The sequence below is a fragment of the Mus caroli genome, unplaced genomic scaffold (genome assembly GCF_978045245.1).
Source record: "Mus caroli unplaced genomic scaffold, Mus_caroli_1 scaffold_14, whole genome shotgun sequence".
In the NCBI taxonomy this organism is placed as follows: domain Eukaryota; kingdom Metazoa; phylum Chordata; class Mammalia; order Rodentia; family Muridae; genus Mus; species Mus caroli.
In genome coordinates, this window is record NW_028227269.1 from 101115264 (window position 1) to 101135883 (window position 20620).

General features: G+C 41.8%; 1 protein-coding gene across 5 annotated transcripts in view; it reads left to right on the top strand.

Moving 5' to 3' along the window:
- Unc79 (unc-79 subunit of NALCN channel complex) overlaps positions 1-20620 on the top strand; it is a 235915-nt gene that overhangs the window by 50050 nt on the left and 165245 nt on the right. For all 5 annotated transcript variants that reach the window (XM_085830632.1, XM_085830633.1, XM_029484459.2 and 2 more), the window contains exons 4-6: positions 1574-1744; positions 10982-11074; positions 20355-20410. In XM_085830632.1, the coding sequence (XP_085686758.1) occupies positions 1574-1744; positions 10982-11074; positions 20355-20410 (320 nt within the window). The remainder of the gene's footprint in view (positions 1-1573; positions 1745-10981; positions 11075-20354; positions 20411-20620) is intronic.

The following is a 20620-nucleotide window of genomic DNA, read 5'->3' on the forward strand; positions in this document are numbered from 1 at the left end:
GAGAGCACCATTTTGCTCAGGGTTGTCTATAAAAGCCAGGTCCTAAGGTAACTTGGAATGTGCAGTTCTTCAGTGAGAGTCACTGAGCAGTGGTCCTGCCCACTGATGCTGTGAGCAAGCTTCATGTGAGGCTTCTTCAGGGAGCTGAGCTGAGCTGAGGATGACTCATTGCCCTATGCTTAGAGGTTCTGTGCTCACTGTGGCCTACAGGAGTGAGCAGGATCAGTTCAACTACGGGTGAACTGTGATTTGGGCAGTCATGACTCTTGCTGGATCTTGCTGTCCTTGGGTGGAAAATACCCCAGACGGACTTCCAGGCCCTTTTGGTGCTAATAATCTGTAATTAGGCTTCTTAGCTGAAGCCTAAAAAGGCTCACTGAGTATAGCTCAGGTGTCTCTTATGCATGGCCTTATGTAATTCACACTAAAACACCTGTGAATTTCTCACCCGTTGGTCTGAGCTCGAAGGCGACGGGCCCTGGCTCTCCAGGTTGCCCGTTGACCACATTGTCAGTTGTCATGCTGATTGGCATGGCACGTTAATTCTCATGACTATCAGAAATAATTTTAGGAATGCACATGGCTCTGGAAGACAAATCTAGGCCAAAGCAGACCAGAGTCTAAGACTTTGATATGTTAATGAACACAGAAGTGATCTGTCTTCATGTCAAGCCTTGGCTGATGGCCTATACTTTGAGAGGTTCTGAAATATCACAATGTGCATGGAATGTAATGGATTTATTCTTCATACATTCTAAAGCTAAATAGTTGTGGTTTGTTTTGAAGGTCCTCTATTTTCACATCTCGTGCAGGTAACAATGCTAGTGATATTAATGGCAATAAATAGTAGCTAATGTTTTTGGAGTACATGCTATGCTATGCTGAGCTCTTTGTATTTATTTCATCTAAACCTCTACCAAACCAGGTAGGTATTGTTATTATCTGCATTTTAAAGCCTTGAGAGATTATTTCGAGGGAGGCTGACTTTCTGGAGATTTAAAAACTAATTACACAGGGTTGTGCAATACCACCAGCTCATAGCTTCCTATCTCAGAAGCACACAGAATCTAGAGGTTACAAATTACCTCACTGCCCCAGACTTCAGGTATCGGAACAGTGTGGCTTGGTCAGTAGAGCAGAAATAGCCAAGTTTTATTTCTCAAACTGCCTTAGATTGTTCTGAAAATCCTAGGGTACATCATTGTGTTTCTGTTATCTTTATGAAATGCAAAAATGGAGCTTTTAAAAAAAATGGAGGGATGTCACAATTTCACTTGGAAAGTGCTTTGAGATTAATGGGATCAATGGGGGTCATCTGAACAGCGAGGCTTACAGATGACTGATACACTGTTGAGAAACTCACAGGACAGATTTATTTCTTAATATATTCACCAACTAACTGCTACGTGCATTGGACATTTACTTAGCAGAGTGTTTCAGAACTCTCAGTAGGAAGTGGGCAATAGCTGCTTTTACAATTTAAAACCAGCTTATTAAACCTTGAAATACAAGATCAGCGTGTTTCGTTAATGACATAATCTCCAGTGGCTGACTTCTTACTTCTCTTTTGTAGATCTTGGACAGTCAATATTTTATACGACCACGTGTTTGCTCCCCTTTCTCAATGATGATGTTCTGAGCACTTTGCCCTACACGATGATCTCAACGCTAGCCACCTTCCCTCCATTTCTTCACAAGGATATTATTGAATATCTTAGCACATCTTTTCTACCAATGGCTATATGTAAGTTCCATCTCGCCTAACCCTGAATTATCTTTGTCTAGTATACAAACAGAAATTGTGTTTACTGTTATAGGCACTTCATTTGCAAGATTCCATTATAATGGAATCACTTGAAATGTACACAGACTTTGATCTAAATTCCATTGGTTCAGCATTTATATTATGTTGGAAGTTGATGACGTGAAAGATAATTATACCTTAGAATCATTGTATTTGCTCAGTTTGCCCTTAGGAATAAGGAAGAAAGAACGTGTCAAAGCACTCTGTGTTTCCTACATATAAATTACAGTGTCTTCTTCCACATTAGGAAGAAGGTGGACAGAGTTGCCTGGTATGAAAACTATTCTCTTTTGCATGTGAAGGCTGTTGGATGGAGCGGGAAATGCAGGAGAGAGTGGAGATATATGGACTCTGGTCTCAGCCCTGTCCTAGACTGCTGTAGAGTGTTGCGCAGCTCAGTTTTCATGGCTGAAATCTAATTCAATGCCAATGACTGGATCAGCTTTCCTTCTCAGTATTTGGATAATGAGTCTAAACTTGTGGCATATGTTGAAAAAAAGCCAAAACCCATGACTTCTGTGCAAGATACATTCATAAGATTGGACAGTCTTATATGTATATGTAATGTGTATGTATGTATGTATATTTTTGGAGACAGGGTCTCTTCACTCCATGTTGCCCTGGAACTATATTGGCTATGTAGTCAAGAATGGCTTTGAATTCTTGATTTGAATTCAAGATTTGAAGTCTTGGACTCCTGAGTGCTGGGATTGTGTGTGTGTGCCACTATACCTGGCTTTTATAGATATAATTCTGCAGGCTTTGAAGACATGAAAGCAAAGAGAAGAGAAGTCTGAGATGTAGCTCCTATGATCATGGACTCTAAAGCATTCTTAGGAAGTGGACCGTGGATTAACCTATGTTTCAGGGAATAATCTGAAAAAATATGATGGCTTTAGAATTCAACAAATCTCAACAAAGCTCAACTCTGCCACTGGCTAGCTGTGTGAACTTAAGACAGATGACTTAATCTTTGATTTTTGCCTGTAAAATAATAATCATAGCTGCCTCAGGCATAGTAATTGTAGCTGCACCTTGAGGTGAAGGTGTAGCCTGGGACACTGGTAGGTGCCACCCAAGGACCTGGCACTCAGTGGGTCTTACTTATTTCTTCGCACATCTTTTTTTAATTTTAAAGATAGGTACATAGTGTTTTCCTATGTACCCTAGGTGGTCCAGTACTATGTAACTCATGGCTATCCTCCTGCCTCAGCCTCCTCAATACTGGGATTGGATGCCTGTGGTGCCACACCAGCTTTCCTTATCTTGATTCCTTTTTTTAAAGATTAAAAAATAGCTCTATTGGTCATGTCTAGTATCAATTCTATGTCATGTACTTATGCCTTTATTAAAGTTGCTGCTGTGTGTTAACAACTGGCCAATATGTGTACCATTTTGGCTACATTATCTATTTTTTTTTAATGTGCATTGTTGTTTTGACTGCGTGTATGTCTATGTGAGGGTGTCAGATAATCTGGAGCCAGAGCTATAGAGAGCTGTGAGCTGCCCTGTGGGGGCTGGGATTTGAACCCTGGACCCCTGGAAAAGCAGCCAGTGCTCTTAACTGCTGAGTCATCTCTCCCGTCCCCCTTGGCTTATCTTGTAGCGGAGTGTACTCTAGGATAGAACTGTAATTATCCTATATTTCCAACAAGGAATCCGACCCCTACCCTAATCATTTTGCCATGGGGAAAAATGAGCAGACTGATCATGTGGTTCTGGGTTGTAGGATATTTCATTTCTTTACTTGTGTGATCTCACAAACCAGCGCTTGCTTGTGGATATAGTCTTAGAATTTTGTGATCTTATTTTTGTATAAACAATGTTGACTGTTAAGCAAATGAACAGGAATCTTTTTAAAAAGGATAGCAGGCAAGGCCATATCTTCCTAATAGTGACCTAGTTCACTATGCCCCTAGCTCTTAGATTAAGTTAGTAATTTGGGAAAAGACATTAATGCAGTGAGCTTCTGACATTGTACTGAATTGATCAGGTATTTTCGGCTCATTTTTTCAGAGCTGGTGACTAATTGGTCATTAATTAGAGGTCCCCAGACATAAGCCTTGTCATAGAATCCTTGCTTTACACGAATGTCTGAAGCAACTGAGCATTAGAGCTGAGGGATGTGAATCTTTAAAAAAATGTGAATTTCTATGTTTATTAGTGGAATAACTTGATGCCATTAGAAGGCATGATCGAGTCACTTCACATCTCTGGAACTTAGTGACTTTTCAGCTTTACAGGGGGGCAGTTTCAGAAATCAAGTTGGCTCTCCTGGTTCTTTGTGGCTTAATAATTCTAGGTCGAACAGCATCAGTGTTATTGTACATAACTGGCACATACCTCTGTCTAACCCAGGGATGGACCTGGCTCCTGTGTGTGTTTTGACACTCTGGTCTTAGCCTGTTAGTTCAGCCTTGACTGCTAAGCACCTCTTTGTAGTTCAATAGTAGTCGATCTTTGTCATCTTTAAATCTTTGAAATATAGTGGCAGTCCCACACCTGCCATTGGGTTTTTTTTTTTTTGTTTGTTTTTGTTTTGGTACATAGACCCAAAGACAGAAGGGATGCGTTTTTAGATTCCTGTTAAAATAATCTGAGGTTGAGGATGTGCCTCTTATTATTTTATCCACACTGTTTTTGGGTACTTGTTACAATATCTAGAGCTTTAGACGGAAACAGGACTGTGGCTTTTAACTTGGTTGAGAATATTTTTATTTCAGCACAGATGTGTTAGAATCAAAGGTGCTGCATCTTCTGGATGCTTGATAGTCTGTGCCAGAAGGACTTGCTGGAAGTGAAGGTGCAGTTTTATAATGTTAGCACTTGGAAGGCTGAAGCAGGAGGTTCGCTACAAGCTCAAGGCCAGGGAGACCCTGCTGCAAACAAGAAAATGCAACATGAAATGAAACTGACAGGAAGGTGTTAAAAAGTATCTCTCTGGTATGGTATTCCGATAGTCAATGGGAAGTATAGATAATTTTTTTTAAATGATCGTCATTAATGATTGCGTAACGAATGATTATATAATTCAGGATTATATAATTAATAGATCATATCACATATCATTGTCTATATTACTTTGATGAGGCAGTTTTGACTTTGAAGTCGATCCAGTTCTTCAAACCAAACATTGGCTGCATAGCATTTAGGCTGCTCACGCCATCTTTGCTACCCCACAAATCGCTTATGCTTTTATTTTTAAATAACTCCTTTTGAGGTCTCCCAGCACATCAATCTATTATAAAAATTATTTTTGACATGTTTTTTTTAACTCCTTTCATAAAAATATAGCTCTCTTTATTCCATATGTGTGGAATCTATTTTGTTTATGAAAAGATATTAAAAGAGTTACTAAGAATTGCAAAAAAAAAAAAATCATTTGCACATCACCATGGAAACCTCTCTTTTTCCAATAAAGAACTTATGATTTGTGGACCAAATTGAAGTATGGATGTCTGAAGGATGATACTTGGGTGTAGGTCTAAGTAAGTGCCCATTAGTGCAGGCTGCTTATTTTGAAGAAAGAAATCATGCTGAAGAATTGCAGCACCTTGGACTCTGTGTGCTATCTAACGCAGCTTCTTTCCTAACGTACGTTTCCTCAGCCACTGGCCCTTAGGAAAAAGAAAGGATCTTTCAGATCTTTGAGTTGACTTAAAAACAATATATGACTTCATTGAATATCTGGTTCTGGGCTCGAGGCCAAGGGGCATCTATTGTTTGTTTTTGGCTACTGCATGGTACATGTGGTCTAGGGTTATGGTCTCTGTGTGGTCCTGGGTGTCCTGGAACTCACTCTGTAGATCAGGATGGCCTCAAACTTAGAGATCCACTTGCCTCTGCTGCTGAATGCTGGAATTAACAATGTGCACCGCCACTGCCTGGCTTAGTGTTAAGGTCTTATGAAAACTAATCTTACACAGACAAAAGACAGTAAAAGACAAGCTATGGATGCCATGCGAATAATCACATAATGTCTATTCCTGGTCCTCTTACTAGCTAATGAGGTAGGTGTTGCTGTGAGAACTCTCTGCGATCAGGATTCATTGGGGGCAAAATTATAGTCCTTTGCTTGCTTTCTTTCCCTAGTTTAACTTTTATTCTCTTAGCTATAAAATTGTCACTCATATAACTCCCCTTGTCTACATCCCATCTTTGTTGTGAGACCATGAGAAGAAAGCCATATGAGACTTAATAGTTGAATATTCTACAACATTGTGCAAATATGCAATGGATCAAATGCACAGGCAAATCATAGATATAGTCATTATGTCACATTGCAGCAAAAACTGACACTCGTCTGCCCAGATTGTTCATGTTCTTCAGAGGATTCACTCTCCTATGCACTGAGGCCAAGGGCCATCCAGGAGAGGCCGGACCTTCCATGGCTTATGTGATAGCCCACGTAAAACCACAACAAGCTTGCCCTCATGGTACCTGCGCAGTTAGGTGTCTTGCTTTCATGGCTCTTCACTAACCCAACTGGCAAGTATTTTAATGAGTCATGGGACTCTGGTCCTCTCTTTAAATGTAGCCGATGCCCTGTGAAGTCATAGCTCTCTCTTAACAGAGACCGAACCTCATGGAGCACTGTCCAAGGGCTGTTTGCATAGCCCAAGGCCTGTGAGAGGAGAGTCTGCTTCGATATCCAGATAATGTTATCTGGCCAACGTAGGAAGTGACTATGTCACATGTCCTAGGAGTTTCTTCACCCTAGGTAACTCCCTTGTCTTTGTCGTTTAGAAGACTATAAGGCCAGTGGGTTTATTTCAATGTATCCTATCTCAGACTGTGTCCTATGGTGGTTACTTGGATCGGTCTAGGAGCTTCAGACCTGGTCTCTCTACTTCCCTGGTTAGGCTTCCTATCAGCTGTTCTTTACCCCAAACCCAGAGCCACCTTCCAAACGTGTAGATTAAATCATGTCATTGCCCTCCTCCAAGCCATCCAGCTTCCCGTCACTCTTACAGTCGAGTTCAGCAGCCTTCTTTAGCTCATCAGACCCTGCATGCATTGGCTGTGGCCAACCTCTCTGCTGTGGTCATTGTATTACCACATGAGCAGTCTGCATGTCTACATCAGCCTTCCTGTGGTTTTATAAGGGCATCATCAGGCTTTATGCTTACTGTATACAATTTCCCTTGTCTTGGAGCCCTTCTAAATGTCCTCGTGATGTGTTTCTTTTAGGTCTCAGTTCAAGCACCACATCTTTCAAAGAAAGGTGTGTGTGTGTGTGTGTGTGTGTGTGTGTGTGTGTGTGTGTGTGTGTGTGACTGAGAAAGTTGGGGGAGAGAGACAGACAGACAGAGATTCATGGGAGGTCAAAGGACAACATTTGGGTGTCAGTTTTCTGCTCCTTTGTTGCTTCCACTATTGGGCTGTGTTCCCCAGGCTAGGTGGCCCAAGGTTTCTTGTGGGTTCTCCAATCTCTGCCTGCTATCTGGCTGTAGGAGTTTCTGGGTCTTCTGATGCAAGCCACTCCATCTAGTTTCTTCTGTGTGCTCTGGGTGGAGTTTGTGTTGTCAGGCCTGTACAGCCAGAGCTTTTACTCCCTGAGTCACGCCACTGGACACTCTGAAGGATCAGATCTTTGGAGATGCTCCCTTCTAATCTAATGCAGAACATCCCATTATCTTGTCTCTGTTTCCTTGCCCAGATTCCCGCCTCTCACTGGCAGATATTTGTCCTTTTCTGTGGAACAACACTGTCCACAGAACTTTCTCTGATAATGGAAATGCATCATAAAATTCTATGCTGCCTCATGCTGCACCCGAGATCATATGGGGTTGCTAAGCATGTACGATGTGTCTAGTGAGGCTGAAGGATGTAGTTCTAAATTTTATTTAATCTTAAGTAATATACATGGCTACCTACAAGGGCTTCGAATGATGCCTGGTGCATTTCTATGAAAAAGGCAGTGTTGATTGACTGAGTGAGCGACTGGAGCATTAGATTTACAGTTAGCTATAATTGTCCTTGTCTTGAACTGTCATTGTCCCTTTGATAATGCTGGCACTTTCCTGCAGCTAGTTCACCTCTCACTTATAAAATGGCTTTTGTTATCTGCTCACTTTTGAAGGCTGTATGTGTGTAAGAAGCACACATACAGCACATTATAAAACGCAGCACTTGTTAAGGGATTGGTACTGATCATGAGGGGAAGACATGACAGTAATTTCTGTTCTGGTGCTACTAGGGGAATAGCAGAAAGGCCTGGAAACTCTAAATTACATTTCCTGAGGACAGTCGTCTTCCCCCTTTCATTTTATGTGTTTTTTTTTTTTTGTTTTGTTTTGTTTTGTTTTTTTTTTTGTGTGTGTGTGTGCTCTCATGGGATTGAGCTGCGTATCTGTTTACATCATGCCTTTTTAACAAGATTCAGTAAATGATGTGTGCTTGAGCATGCTTATTAAATTAAAACCATGGTGATTTTATTTGGTCTCGTAGAAGGTTTTGAAATTGCAAGATGCTGTCTGTTTATATAAGTATTGGAGCCAATTTCCTGGGGCTTGTGTCCTAGGGGAACTCTTGGCTTTATGGATGGCCATACTTGAGGGACAGCATAGATTTGCAGAGGTAACAGGGACATCCAAAGGTCGCTAAGCCATCTGGGCAGTTCTCCAAACAGACTTCACTTAAATCATCCGAGACAGTTGGGCATCTCTCCCATTTATAAAGGCCTCCGGGCACAGTGGCTCTCAACCTTTTTGAACAGTTTTCATTGTTGAAAAATGCTTATTATTAAAAAGTTTGAGTTGAATTTAAATAAAGATGAAAACACTTGTCACCAAAAGACTATACATGTGGTAAGAGGGAGAGAGAGAGAGAGAGAGAGAGAGAGAGAGAGAGAGAGAGAGAGAGAGAGAGAGAGGAGACAGAGGAGGAGGAAGAAGAGGAGGAGGAGGAGGAGGAAAGGGAGGAAAATAGGGAGGGAGGGAGGAAGGGAGGAAGAGAGGGGGAGAGGAGAGGAGGAAACCAGATGAAAGGAGAGGGGATGAGAGGGAGGAGGGGATAAGAAGGGAAAGGGGAGAGAAGAGATGAAAAGGGGAGACAGACAGACAGACAGACAGACAGGCACTCTTCTGTTTTTATGTTCAAGTAGGCATTCCTTTCTTCTTCAACAAAGGGCACAGGAGTACTGTATATGTGCTCACCCTTCCGAGCCCTGGGTACTGGCCTGGGTATCCCTTGTTTATCTCTCTCCCTTCTTACAGAATTTCTCAAAGGCAGATCTAAGACCAGCCTGCTGAGACATACCCCATGTGCTTATCAATTGAACAGAATCTCCCATTCCTCACACGGGCTGAGCTAGGATCTCCAGGAGTGGACCTTACAGAGCCGTATAAGGAAAAGGCTAAAGATGGAAAGTGTTTGATTCAAAGTTCTTTCTTCAGTTTATCCTGCTTGATTAGTCATCCTCACTTATCTCTGTATCAACTCTTACCTAACTCTCAGCCCTTGTTTACAGTGTAGAGTCAAATAGATCTATGAACCCGAATACCACCACCAGCCCTGGCAGTCAGGCACACGCAGCCAAAAGCAGACTCAGGCTAGCAGAACTCAGTTTGGGACTTGTTTTGTTTGTTTGCGTCTCTCAAGCCTGTTGCAAAGTCCACTGTCGTTTATGGCATCAGAAGTTCTTGATGTAGAAACAAAATAGAATCATCGTCTTGGTTCTTGCCAGACAACCTTTCATTAGCGCTTTGATGTTTCTGTTTACTGGGTGCCTTATTGTGCTTCTTGTTCCTTAAATGAGATGTGCTCCCCACACACTCTACATCAATATAAAAGAAAATAAATCGGAGTTTGAGATTATCTGCCTTTTGCTGGCTGGCTGCATCAGTGGTCTTTACTGTGTAGGAAACAGTGTTGACGGGTGCATCTTCACCATGTGCTATTTCTCTGTGTTTGACAGCTTGATATATAAGAGGGTTCTCCTGCTTGTTTAGTTATCTCTATGCAAAAAGGAATTCATTTTACATTTTAATCTTAATAAAAGTCTTCCTATTGTAGGGATCCCCTCTCAATTATTGCTGGGATAAAAATACCCTTTGGCGAAAACGCGTTGTACTAAATAACTTTCATCAGAGTTAATTTTGAGTGCTTATGGAGCTATGGAGTCTATTCCATTAAAAAGAGACGATTTTAATATAGCGTTTGATGCCATCATGAACAGGCCACTTAAAGATGTGTTAAAACCAGTGTGCAAGTGGATATCATGATTATACAACAATTAGGTGAATTTTGAAGACTGTTTGCTTTGCAATTGGACATTTGTCTTCGTAGGATAAATGTTATTCACAGATTCAAAAAAGTGCTTTGTTTCAAACAACTCAGCCCAATGTGAAGAGGGTAGACTTTGGAAAGCCAAAATTGATTCTCATGATAATGAAGACACTGGTGGGGGCTCCGGGCGAAGATTTGAGTACAGCTGGGTAGTAACACATGAGTACTGAAAACCATCTAAAAGCCAACGTGATCATTTTTACAATATGTTATTTAAGACTTCTATGTGTAATTGAATATGATGTTATACATTATATGGAGCTTGTTTGCCCAGCTCTCTAAGTGTTGATATGTTTTAGTTGGGCTCCCACTTCCTTATGAGGTTAACCATTCACATGTTTAAGTGTCCTTTAAGTTAAGTTTGGGAATAGAGATCCCTCCTAGGCACAACTCTGACAAAGTCATTATATTCTGGTTTTATGTTTTCTCATGCAGCTATGCGTTAGATTGCATTAGAATTTTTTTTAACAGTGGCAAGAAATGGTAGCATTTGTATGCAAGAAGTTTTGTGGTTTTATCTCAATTCATTTCTATTGTCTTTGGGGCTGGGGTTATGGCTTAGTTTGTCGTATTTTCTTAACAAGGCCCTGGAGTTGATCACCAGCATTACATAAACTATATGTAGTTTGTCCATGCCTATATCCCCAGCTCTGATTAGTAGAAGCAGGAGGATCAAGAATTTAAGATCATCCTGAGTACGTAGAAAGCCTGAGGCTAGCCTCAGCTACAAGAGACACCATCTTAAAAATGAAAGAAAGGAGGTGTCAGTCATTACTCAGTTCATTTGGAGCTTTCTCAGGAAGCTCTTTCAAGGATCTTTGTAAGGGAGCAAGTATGTACTCATATCTAGAAATCGATTTGCGTCTAATTGGAGAATTTTGGTTTCAGTGGGTTCCTCCAGGAGAGAAAGCGTTCCGGCCCATGTTAACCTCTCTGCATCCTCAATGCTAATGATTGCAATGCAGTACACCTCTAACCCAGGTAAGTGGCCAGCTTCTAAACTATCATGAGGCAGCATTCAACAAACAACGTAGACCCTTTCATGTGGGCGTTTCTCTAGGTAGAACAGACAAGAGATGTGTTAAACACAGACCTATGACTTAAAATTCATTTGTCTCTTGCTAGTTGCTATGATTTGGTTTGCTAGGGAGCACTTTAGAATGTTTGAGGATTAAGTTTCAGATGACTGGAAAGTAATGACTATATAGAAAAAGTTAAATGCAAAAATATAGCTAACACTAAGGCTGGTGTGCTGGTTTATGCCTATATGCTTAGCACTTAGGAAGTTGAGGCAGGGAGATCGTTACTAGTTGCAGACCAGCCTGGGCTATAGAGTGAGATCTTGTCTTACACACACACACACACACACACACACACACACACACACACACGCACCTAATGTATATTACATGTATTGATTCATATGCATATATACATGTGTAGGACATATATTTACTGCACTTTAACCACTGATGATAACCAATGAATTGGGGATAAATTTGCTTTGCTAATGCCACAGAAATATTTCTAAACATAAATCTTTTACCAAATTTCAGGCTTCTCATAGAATAAATTGATGAAAAGGGATGCACAATTTAAAGGGATAGAAAAACTTAATATTCTTCCAATTGTAGGAGAGAAAACAGTGCTCTCCTGTGGCTTTCTCCTCTACCGTTATCCCCAAAGTTGTATTCGAGTTGAGTTGCTTTTGTGTCTCAGATCACCTATGGTCCTGGATGGGCTTGCCCACAGTGTTGGTATTTGTCAGGGTAACTGCTAATCACTTTGGAGGAACTGACCTCCAAGGCAGCTAGCTCACTGTTAAAGCGGTGTGTAAGCCATGAACTCTGATAGTATTCTCATTGAATGTTTGTTTAGAAAATGACAATGTTTTATGACATAGTTTTTAGTCTATTTAAGTAGCATAATAATTGAGTTTTTGATTTTAAAACTTTAAAAATAATATTTTTATTGACTTGCTGAGAAGTTCATACAACATATTTTGTTTGTATTCACTAACACAGCTCCATCCTAGTGATACCTGTGTGTAGTTTTGATTGTTGCCTTGTTATTAGTTTAAGATGGAGTTTTTATTGCTATCTTGCCCAGGCTGACCTCCTGGGTTAAGTCGGTTCTCTGTCTTCAGCTTTCTAAGTCCCTAGAGTCAAGACAGACGCCAACTTCTAGTCTCTGTTTTAATTCACTTGAGCTCCCATAAAAAGGCTTAAAAACAATGAATACTTAAAGTTCTGGAAGCCAGGAAATGGAAGACCAAGGTCCTAGCGGACTCATTGTCTGGTGAAGGCTTCATTCCCTGGTGCATGGGGGCCATGTTTGTGCTGTATCCTCTCACAAAGGAGGGAGGACAGCTTATACAGGTTATCCAGAGCTACTGTTATACGGACGCTGTTGGACTGGTTGGGGTGCAGGCCTCAGGACCTCAATGTTTGCTAAAGGCCCTGCCTCCTAACGCTATTGTATTGGGGTCTAGGATGTTTGGGAACACAGATATTTGATTTACCAGTATTCTACTCCATCTCCCTAATTTCACATCCTTCCACACCTGAAACACATTTATTCCATTTTGATAGCCCTGCAAGTGTTAATTCATCCCATTATTAACTCAAAAAAGCCGAGGTCCAACGGTTCATATAAATACCATCCAGATCTATTAATGTCAGACTTGAGGCATGATTCATCCCAGAATGCTCTGCTCTTCAGTGATGTCACGTGCTTCCAGAACACAACTGTGAGGGCTGGGGCTGCAGCTCCGTCGCAGAGAACTTGCTTCGAGTAGGGCAGCTGAGGGTTGAGTCCCTAAACAGAAGCAGACAGACATGTAAACAATAAAGTACACAGGTGGGCCAGCCAGCGAGCAGACGGCCCCACCCCAAAAGCAGACCGGATGAGTTGGAAACTCAGCATTAAACCTTAGCCTTGTACATCTTCTTTGACTTGATACTGTGCCTTCTAGGTTCATTGTGGAGGCAGTCCTATCTTCTCTGTTGTTGCTGGATAACGGTTTGGCTCCAAGGCTTTTGTAGTGACCCTACCACTATGGCACCAGGCAGCCTGGCCTCCATTGGTCTGCTGGGAGTTACCTTAGTAGGGGCTTCCTGCGGTGGGTGCCCTCATGTCTACCTCTACTTCACCCTATAGTCTGGTGCCTGTGACTTTTCAGAGTATCCTTTCAACTTTAAGTGGGCATATCAATGCACCCACAGCTTTGTTGGGTGCAGTGCAAGCTACTCTGGGTCCCAAAGAGCTGCATTCCGAAGATAAAGAATAAGGCATTGGAGTGCAGCAACAAGGTATAGGCTGCAATGTGAGGCCCCCCGCTTGCTTGTGCGCCCCTAGAAGCCACGCTGTCCTTGGCCCCTTGTTCTCTAGGCCTGTGACGGGAGGGGGAGTTGTGACGATTTCTAAATTGTCTTTGGGGGTCTTGGACCACAGTGCCTAGCTTCTCTGCTGAGGAAAGATTGGTGTGTTTTCTACCTCCCTACTTTCACCTAGTTTCTTCTTTGATGGACAATTCTGATCAAAAATCATTTCTTTTCTCTGGAATGTTACAATAAACACTCAGAAAAACAATAGCCAAAACAAACATAAAAACGCAAATCAGATTACTGAGCACTTCCAGAAGGGTTTCCTCAGCCAGCCTCATCTCACACAAAGTCTCTCCCTTCTGAAGAACACCAAGACGTCCACGTAATTTGACCATGTTCTCTGTCACTTTATGACAAGGGTGGCCTTTTCTCCAGTTTGCTATCACATGTTCTTGTTTCTGCCTGACACCTCCTCAGAATCGCCTCTACTGTTCAGTTATGTGTGTGTGTTTAAACCAGCATCCAGCCTAGCGTGCCTTCTCCAGCCTAGTGCGCCTTCAGAAGCGTGAAGCTGTGTCTGCCCTTCTCTTCCCAAGACCTCACATAGGTGTCTTTAACAGTCATTCAGCATAACAGCAACTCTTCTAGAATGTACCTCAGAATGCTTGCACTCCCTACAATGACCTAATGCTACAGTGGCTTCCACATTTTAAGATATTTGTTCAGTAGCACCCCACGTCTTAGCACTAGTTCCCTGTTTTAGTGTGTTTCAGGTTATATTAGTCCTTTGTTTCATTGCTGTGACAAAATACCCCACAAGGAACTCAAGGAAGGCGGGGTAGTTGTTTTGACTTGTCGTTTAAGGCATACACACCACACTGGCAGGGAAGCCATGATGGCAGGACTATGAGGCATATTGCCTCCACAGTCAGGAAGCTGGGGTTTCTGTTGTCATCCCTGCCTGAAATGGCTCCTCCCACATTTCACTCCCTCAGTTGAGCCTTCTGGTAGCATCCCTAGAGACACATAACAGTTTGTCTCCTAGGTAATACTAAATCACATTCATGTGTTATCCAGATTAGCTCTGACAGGAATACTTTAACAGATACCGCAATGTGAGTGGTTTATATGATTAAAAGCTTATTTCTCATGGTTTCAGAGTGTAGAAAATTTAGTTCGAGGTTGTTGATAGATTTGAGTGTCTGGTAGGGACAGGCCCATTTCCTGGTTCTTAAGCAGATTTGTTCTGTCCTTGCGTAGAAGAAAGCTCATAGGGATTCTTTGGGGTCTTTAAAAGAAAGGGACATTAAAGGGCTGGAGAGATGACTTAGCAGTTAAGAGTGCATTCTGCTCTTCCAGAGGACCCAAGTTCAATTCCCAGCACCCATATTGGGCAGCTCACAAGTGTCTATAACTTCAGGTTCAAGGTATCCAGCACCCTCTTCTGGCCTCTGTAAGAACATGAACACCCTCTTCATACACATAATTTAATAATGATAATACTATCACTGCTAATAAAATATTAAAAAACAAGGTCACTAAACCTATTCATGGGGACCTCTGCCTTCACAGTGTAAGCACAGCCTAAAGCCCCACCTCCGAATGATGTCACTCCAGGGAGTAGAATTTAATTTGTGGATTTTGAGAGATACATTCTGTCTACAACATCCTCAAGTATAACATCCCTGGGATTATTATGTGGATTTAATTAAATGTTTATTTTAGGGCAAGCTGTAATCTCCTATTTTACACTGTTTACCTTAAAAGACCATCAAAATATGACTCATATTTGTTGTATTTTATGTTCTGAAAGGATTCATCATTTAGATGAATCCTTAAAGTTAAAGTGTGAGTTAAAGTGTTATCAGGAAGAGTGGGCCCTGCTGCTGGGCAGCAATAGAGTAGAGTGGACATTTTGAGGTTACTTCAATGTGGATTTGTTTGTGGACTTGAGTCCGGGACTTCATTCTAAGGAAGATCCAATGTCTGAATGGCGGGGAGAAAGTAAGACTTTATTCTTTGGCCAAATAATGAAGAAGAGGGGAGACTGTACTCACAAATAAGTTTATTCACAAGAGGGAAGTGGGTTCCATATACAGGACAATGGTGTCATAAAAGGAAAAATATTCTAGTCTTCTCTGGTGTGAGGCAGACCCTTCCAGAACCTTCTTTGACACTGCTCTTCGTTGTTTTTTTCATGGTCTGGTGGTTCCAGTCATGGGGCTGGTAGATGTCTTTAGCTTTGATGGGAGAAAAGAGAGACTAGGCAAGTCCAGGGCAACTTAAATATCCCTGTTAAATAACCCTATTTCTGGGCACAAATTTCTCCAGTGATCAACATATCTGTATATAGAATCTTATCTGAAGACTCAGGCAGAGGAGGGATGGACACAGTATGAAGACGGAAGCCACGCCTCTTCACCTCAGTAGACATCAAAGGCCTGTTAGGGTTTTGGCCAAATTGGCTTTCAAGACTTGGAGCAATAATTCAGGTGACTGTTACTGTGACCCACACAAAAGAAGTATCATTTTCAGGAGGGAACCATGCAAGAAGCAGGCCTTCTTAGCTGCATGGCCTTTCAGTGAGTGATGTTTAAGTGAACCACAGGCTCTGGAAGCTACCAGGTTTGCTTTGATTTTACCCCAGTATCACCAGTGAAGAGATTTGTGGAGACTGTGATTTGGCCCTAGCAAATTATTGAATACCTGATCTGACTCTGGGGGCTTCAGAGGACAGAGTTTCCTGAGTTCATTTGCAGAAGACACATGGTTCCAGCCCTGAACAAGTTTACAGCCTCATGGCTGAATTTTCTCACCATGAAATAGGACAATCCTTCCTGCTATTCATTAACCTGTTATTAAGATCAACAAGTTAAAAACATGAGTGCACATGCTTGCTTGGCCTTGGTGTTCTGACCGGAACATTGTAAGTGCTGGGTAAATAACATGAACTGCCACAATGTAGCATTTTCCTCCAGGACTTGAATTGATGGAAAACTACTGTGATCTTACAAAATTACCTCTGCTATTTTCAAATCTGCTCACGGGATAATGTTTATGGTCAACGAACTATCCTGTATTGGGGATTACTTTTCTGACTCAAAACTAGTCTTGTGATGTGGGAAAGAGGTAAGAAGGGAGGCGATATCCACCAGGGTCACTTTGGGATCAAATGCATGCAGGTATGCTCAAACTTCTAAGAGGACAAGATGACTACTGGGTTGCCTCCTACAAAGCTCACATTTGAGAACTCTTGCATCGTTTTACAAAACAAAACAAAACAAAACAAAACAAAACAAAACAAAACAAAACAAAACAAAACAAAACAAACCCACCCCAAGTCCCAAATTCCACAAAAGCTGGTTGGCTTTGTAATGTTTTAAGTAAGTTGGTTTTTGTTTTTGTTTTTGTTTTTGTTTTGTAATCATTCTACTGTTTAAATTTTGGTGGAATGGGTAACGAAGAAGCAACAAGTGACCATTTGGTTTTGTAGCTGATAGTGTATTACAAATTAGGCATCAGGGGTTAGAGAGGTGGTTCAGCGGCTAAGAGCACACATTGCTCGTCCAGAGGACTCAAGTTCAGTGCTCGGCTCCTAACACCCACATCAGGGAGTTGACAATTACCTATAACTCTAGCCCCTAAGGGGAGCTTATGCCTCTGATCTCCGCTGGCACTCACACACATGTGTACATACCCACCCCACACATATGTGTGAACAATTCAATATAAAATAAATCTTAAAGCCGAAAAGGGCACTTGCTTAAGCAGCGAACATTCACTGAGGAACTCTTGTGTGCAGGGCTTAATGCTAGGGATTGTGGAGCCCACACTGAAGTGTAAGGGATGGTGCTTCTTTGGGGCCTGTATTTCTTTGGGAAGATGATGCCTATTCCCATAAATCATTGCCAGTATGGGGTAGCCAGGTGTGGTGGCATCGAACCCCAACATTAGGAGAGCAGAAGATCACTGTACATTTGAGGCCACGTCAGCCAGGGGGCCACAGAGCGAGACATCTTTCACTAAACAGATGATAAACATAGAGCAAATATGCAAAGCACCAGTTAAATGCTATAGGCCGTTAACTTATCAGAGGAGGAGGCCTCTGGGAATTGAAGTACTCAGGAACATCTCCATGCTTCTTGAGCAAGGAAAATATGAATCAAGTTCTGCTTGATAGACTGAACAGGGCGTTTTGGAGGGGAAGCAGTTAGAACAGAGGCACTCTCCAGGTCTGTTCACGGGACAGGCAGCGGAACACTCTGACAGAGCGAGGTCCACGTCATCTTCTCTGCAGAAGATCAGATGTTGTGTAAGACCAAGTGTCCTGGGACACTTGCCCACTCAGTGTTGGCATAAGGACAGAGACTACTCAGTGAAGCCACAAGAGGAGAGATTTTAAAAAAGTAGAGAGAGCAGCAGGGAATGCTTCTGAGGAATCAGAGAGAATTCAGATGAAACCTGTCCACGGGATCTGAAGGACACAGAGGTCTGCAGTGCAGAAACCTCCGTGTTGGGATGGAGACGGAAAGTAGTGCATGGGAAGAACCAAACACTAATCTGTCTAGGATGAGTGCTGTTCTTTTGCAAGTGAACCCAGGTAAATCAGAGAAGCATGCTGCTGTGTAGCTCTAGCAGGTCCCCTGTAGAAGTCTCTATTGTGAAGATATGACATGCTTTGGTTGCAGGAAATGGAGAAATCAAGTTGGTACCAGTATGACATTTCCTCCATGGTTAGCTTTCATAGTACTAGAGGGTGCTATATGGTAGGTTTCTAGGGTTAAAAAAAAATCAACAGTTTCACCCAGCTATTAGCCCTATGACCTACCATAATGGGCAAGATAGGCCATGGGTGCGATAGTGGCACAAATATGGAGGTAACCAACTGCTTTCAGACTGGATTTAAGACCCAAGCTACGGGAAGAAATGCATGCCTGGAACTATAAATTTGACTAATAATAAATGGCTAGAGAGTTCCCAGGCTTCAGGCATGAACCTACTACTGTTATTTTGCTAAATGGACGTGGGTCATGCTGCCCTCTAAATTCATATTTTCATGCCTATTAATCAGAACAGCTCTTAGACATCAGGGAAAGAATTTTGCGAGATGAACTGTGGGTAATGTCGAAACTCACATCTGGTCAAACTGCAGAGTACAAGTGTTCATGGTTGCTTAGCTACAAAGGGGGCATCTATGCTCCTCCCTCCCAAGGCTCAGGGACCACCATGGAAGACGGACAGGAAAGAGTGAAAGCCGTAGGTCAGGGAGGACTGGACCGAATAGTCTTCTGGATGTAACAGGACTACTACTCTCAGCAGTTCATGGAAGATCAAGCCAGTCGTGTTGGAGAGATGGCTCAGCAGTAAAGACACTTGCTGCTCTATGGAAGACCCAGGCTTAGTTTTCTTGGCACCCAAATGGTGGCACACAGAGGATGGTCTTGTTGGGCATCAGTGGGAGGAGAGGCCCTTGGTCCTGTAAAGGCTTGATGCCCCAGAGTAGGGGAATGCCAGGGTGGGGAGGCAGGAGTGGGTGGGTGGGTGGGTGGATGGGGGAGCACCCTCATAGAAGCAGGGGGAGGGGGGACTGGTTAGGGTTTTTTTGGATTGGAAACTAGGAAAGGGGTTAACATTTGAAATGTAAATAAAGAAAATATCCAATAAAAAATTTAAAAACAACAAACAAACAAAAAACAAATGGTGGCACAATTGCCTCCAGTTCCAGAGGCTTTGGCATCCTTTTCTGGCTTCTAAGGGTACCTCACACATGCACAGTGCACTTGTATACACACATGTGTAAATAATATACATACATATATACATATGTACATGCATACACATACATACACACACACACACACACACACACACATAAAATAAAGATTCACAAATCTTTTTAAAAAGTCAAGCCAAACATGGAGGAAGGGGGTTGAGGCTCACAAGACCCCACCCATAACTGAGTAGCAATTGACCACTGTTGGCTTCTGTGGAGAGAGAGTCAGTTTTCTTTAAGGGTGTGACCCCTGATGGGTTGACCATGCTTTACTCAATGGCCCCACATCCGTGAGTATATGGACAGCAAAAATTGGACTTGAGGGACTATTACAAAAGAAAGAAAGAAAGAAAGAAAGAAAGAAAGAAAGAAAGAAAGGAAGGAAGGAAGGAAGGAAGGAAGGAAGGAAGGAAGAAAACAAAAGCCGCATTAAGTTGGGAGGGGGTGGGAAGTCAAGAGTGGGTCTGGGAGGAGTTAAGGGGATAAATAAGGGGAGAATATGATCAGATTGCATTGTAGAAAATTCTCAAAGGATTAATCAGGTATTTCACTTAAAAAAAAATTAAAAACCAAAAACCAAATTTCCTATCACTGGGACTCAGTTCCAGTGAGCAACATCTGCCCGGAGCTTCTGAGATGGATTTTTTTCTTTATGATGAGAGGATAGGATTATTGATCAAGTGGTAAAATTTCTGTGTCACTCGGTAGTTTTCAGTCTTGGTGGGGTGCATAGGAAAATCAGCACCAGTTTCCTAGCTACATACGGCCTGGTGTTTGTGAGGTAGCGTGTGTGGATTGCTCAGCACATCTGACAAAGAATGAGTTCACTCAAAATGATGGTGAGGCTTGTATGTGACCTCGTGGGTGAGGCTTGCCCTTCTCACGCAGTTCTTAGCTGCATTGGTCCAAGTTAAGATGATGTAAGTATAATTGCTGGAGATGTCTAGTATTTCCTTTGCTAGTGCAATTTGCAAAGTACTTCTGAATGGCTTTGGAATAAAGTTTGGTAAAGCTAAGGGCTGGTATGGTTTCTAAAAGTGTGATAAATACTTTCGAATTTAATGATTAAAGTGAAAATGGATGCAGAACTGATTTATCATATCTCCAAGGATGATTTTCTGGTATTTACATTTCATTATAAATTATATTTTCTTCTTTACAGTGTATCATTGTCAATTATTGGAATGCCTCATGAAGTATAAACAAGAAGTCTGGAAAGTAAGTTTTGAATCAAGATGGACCCATATTTACCAACTGGATTTATGTAAATTTTAACAATTACATATTATAACTGTTGCTTTGATCAGATTTATACTTGTCTTCTAATTTTGATGTGATTAAGCTATACTTTATTTCTACTTGCAAAATTATCACTTAGAACAGAAATCAAACTTCAAGAGCAGAACTTCTTGACAGAATAATTGATAT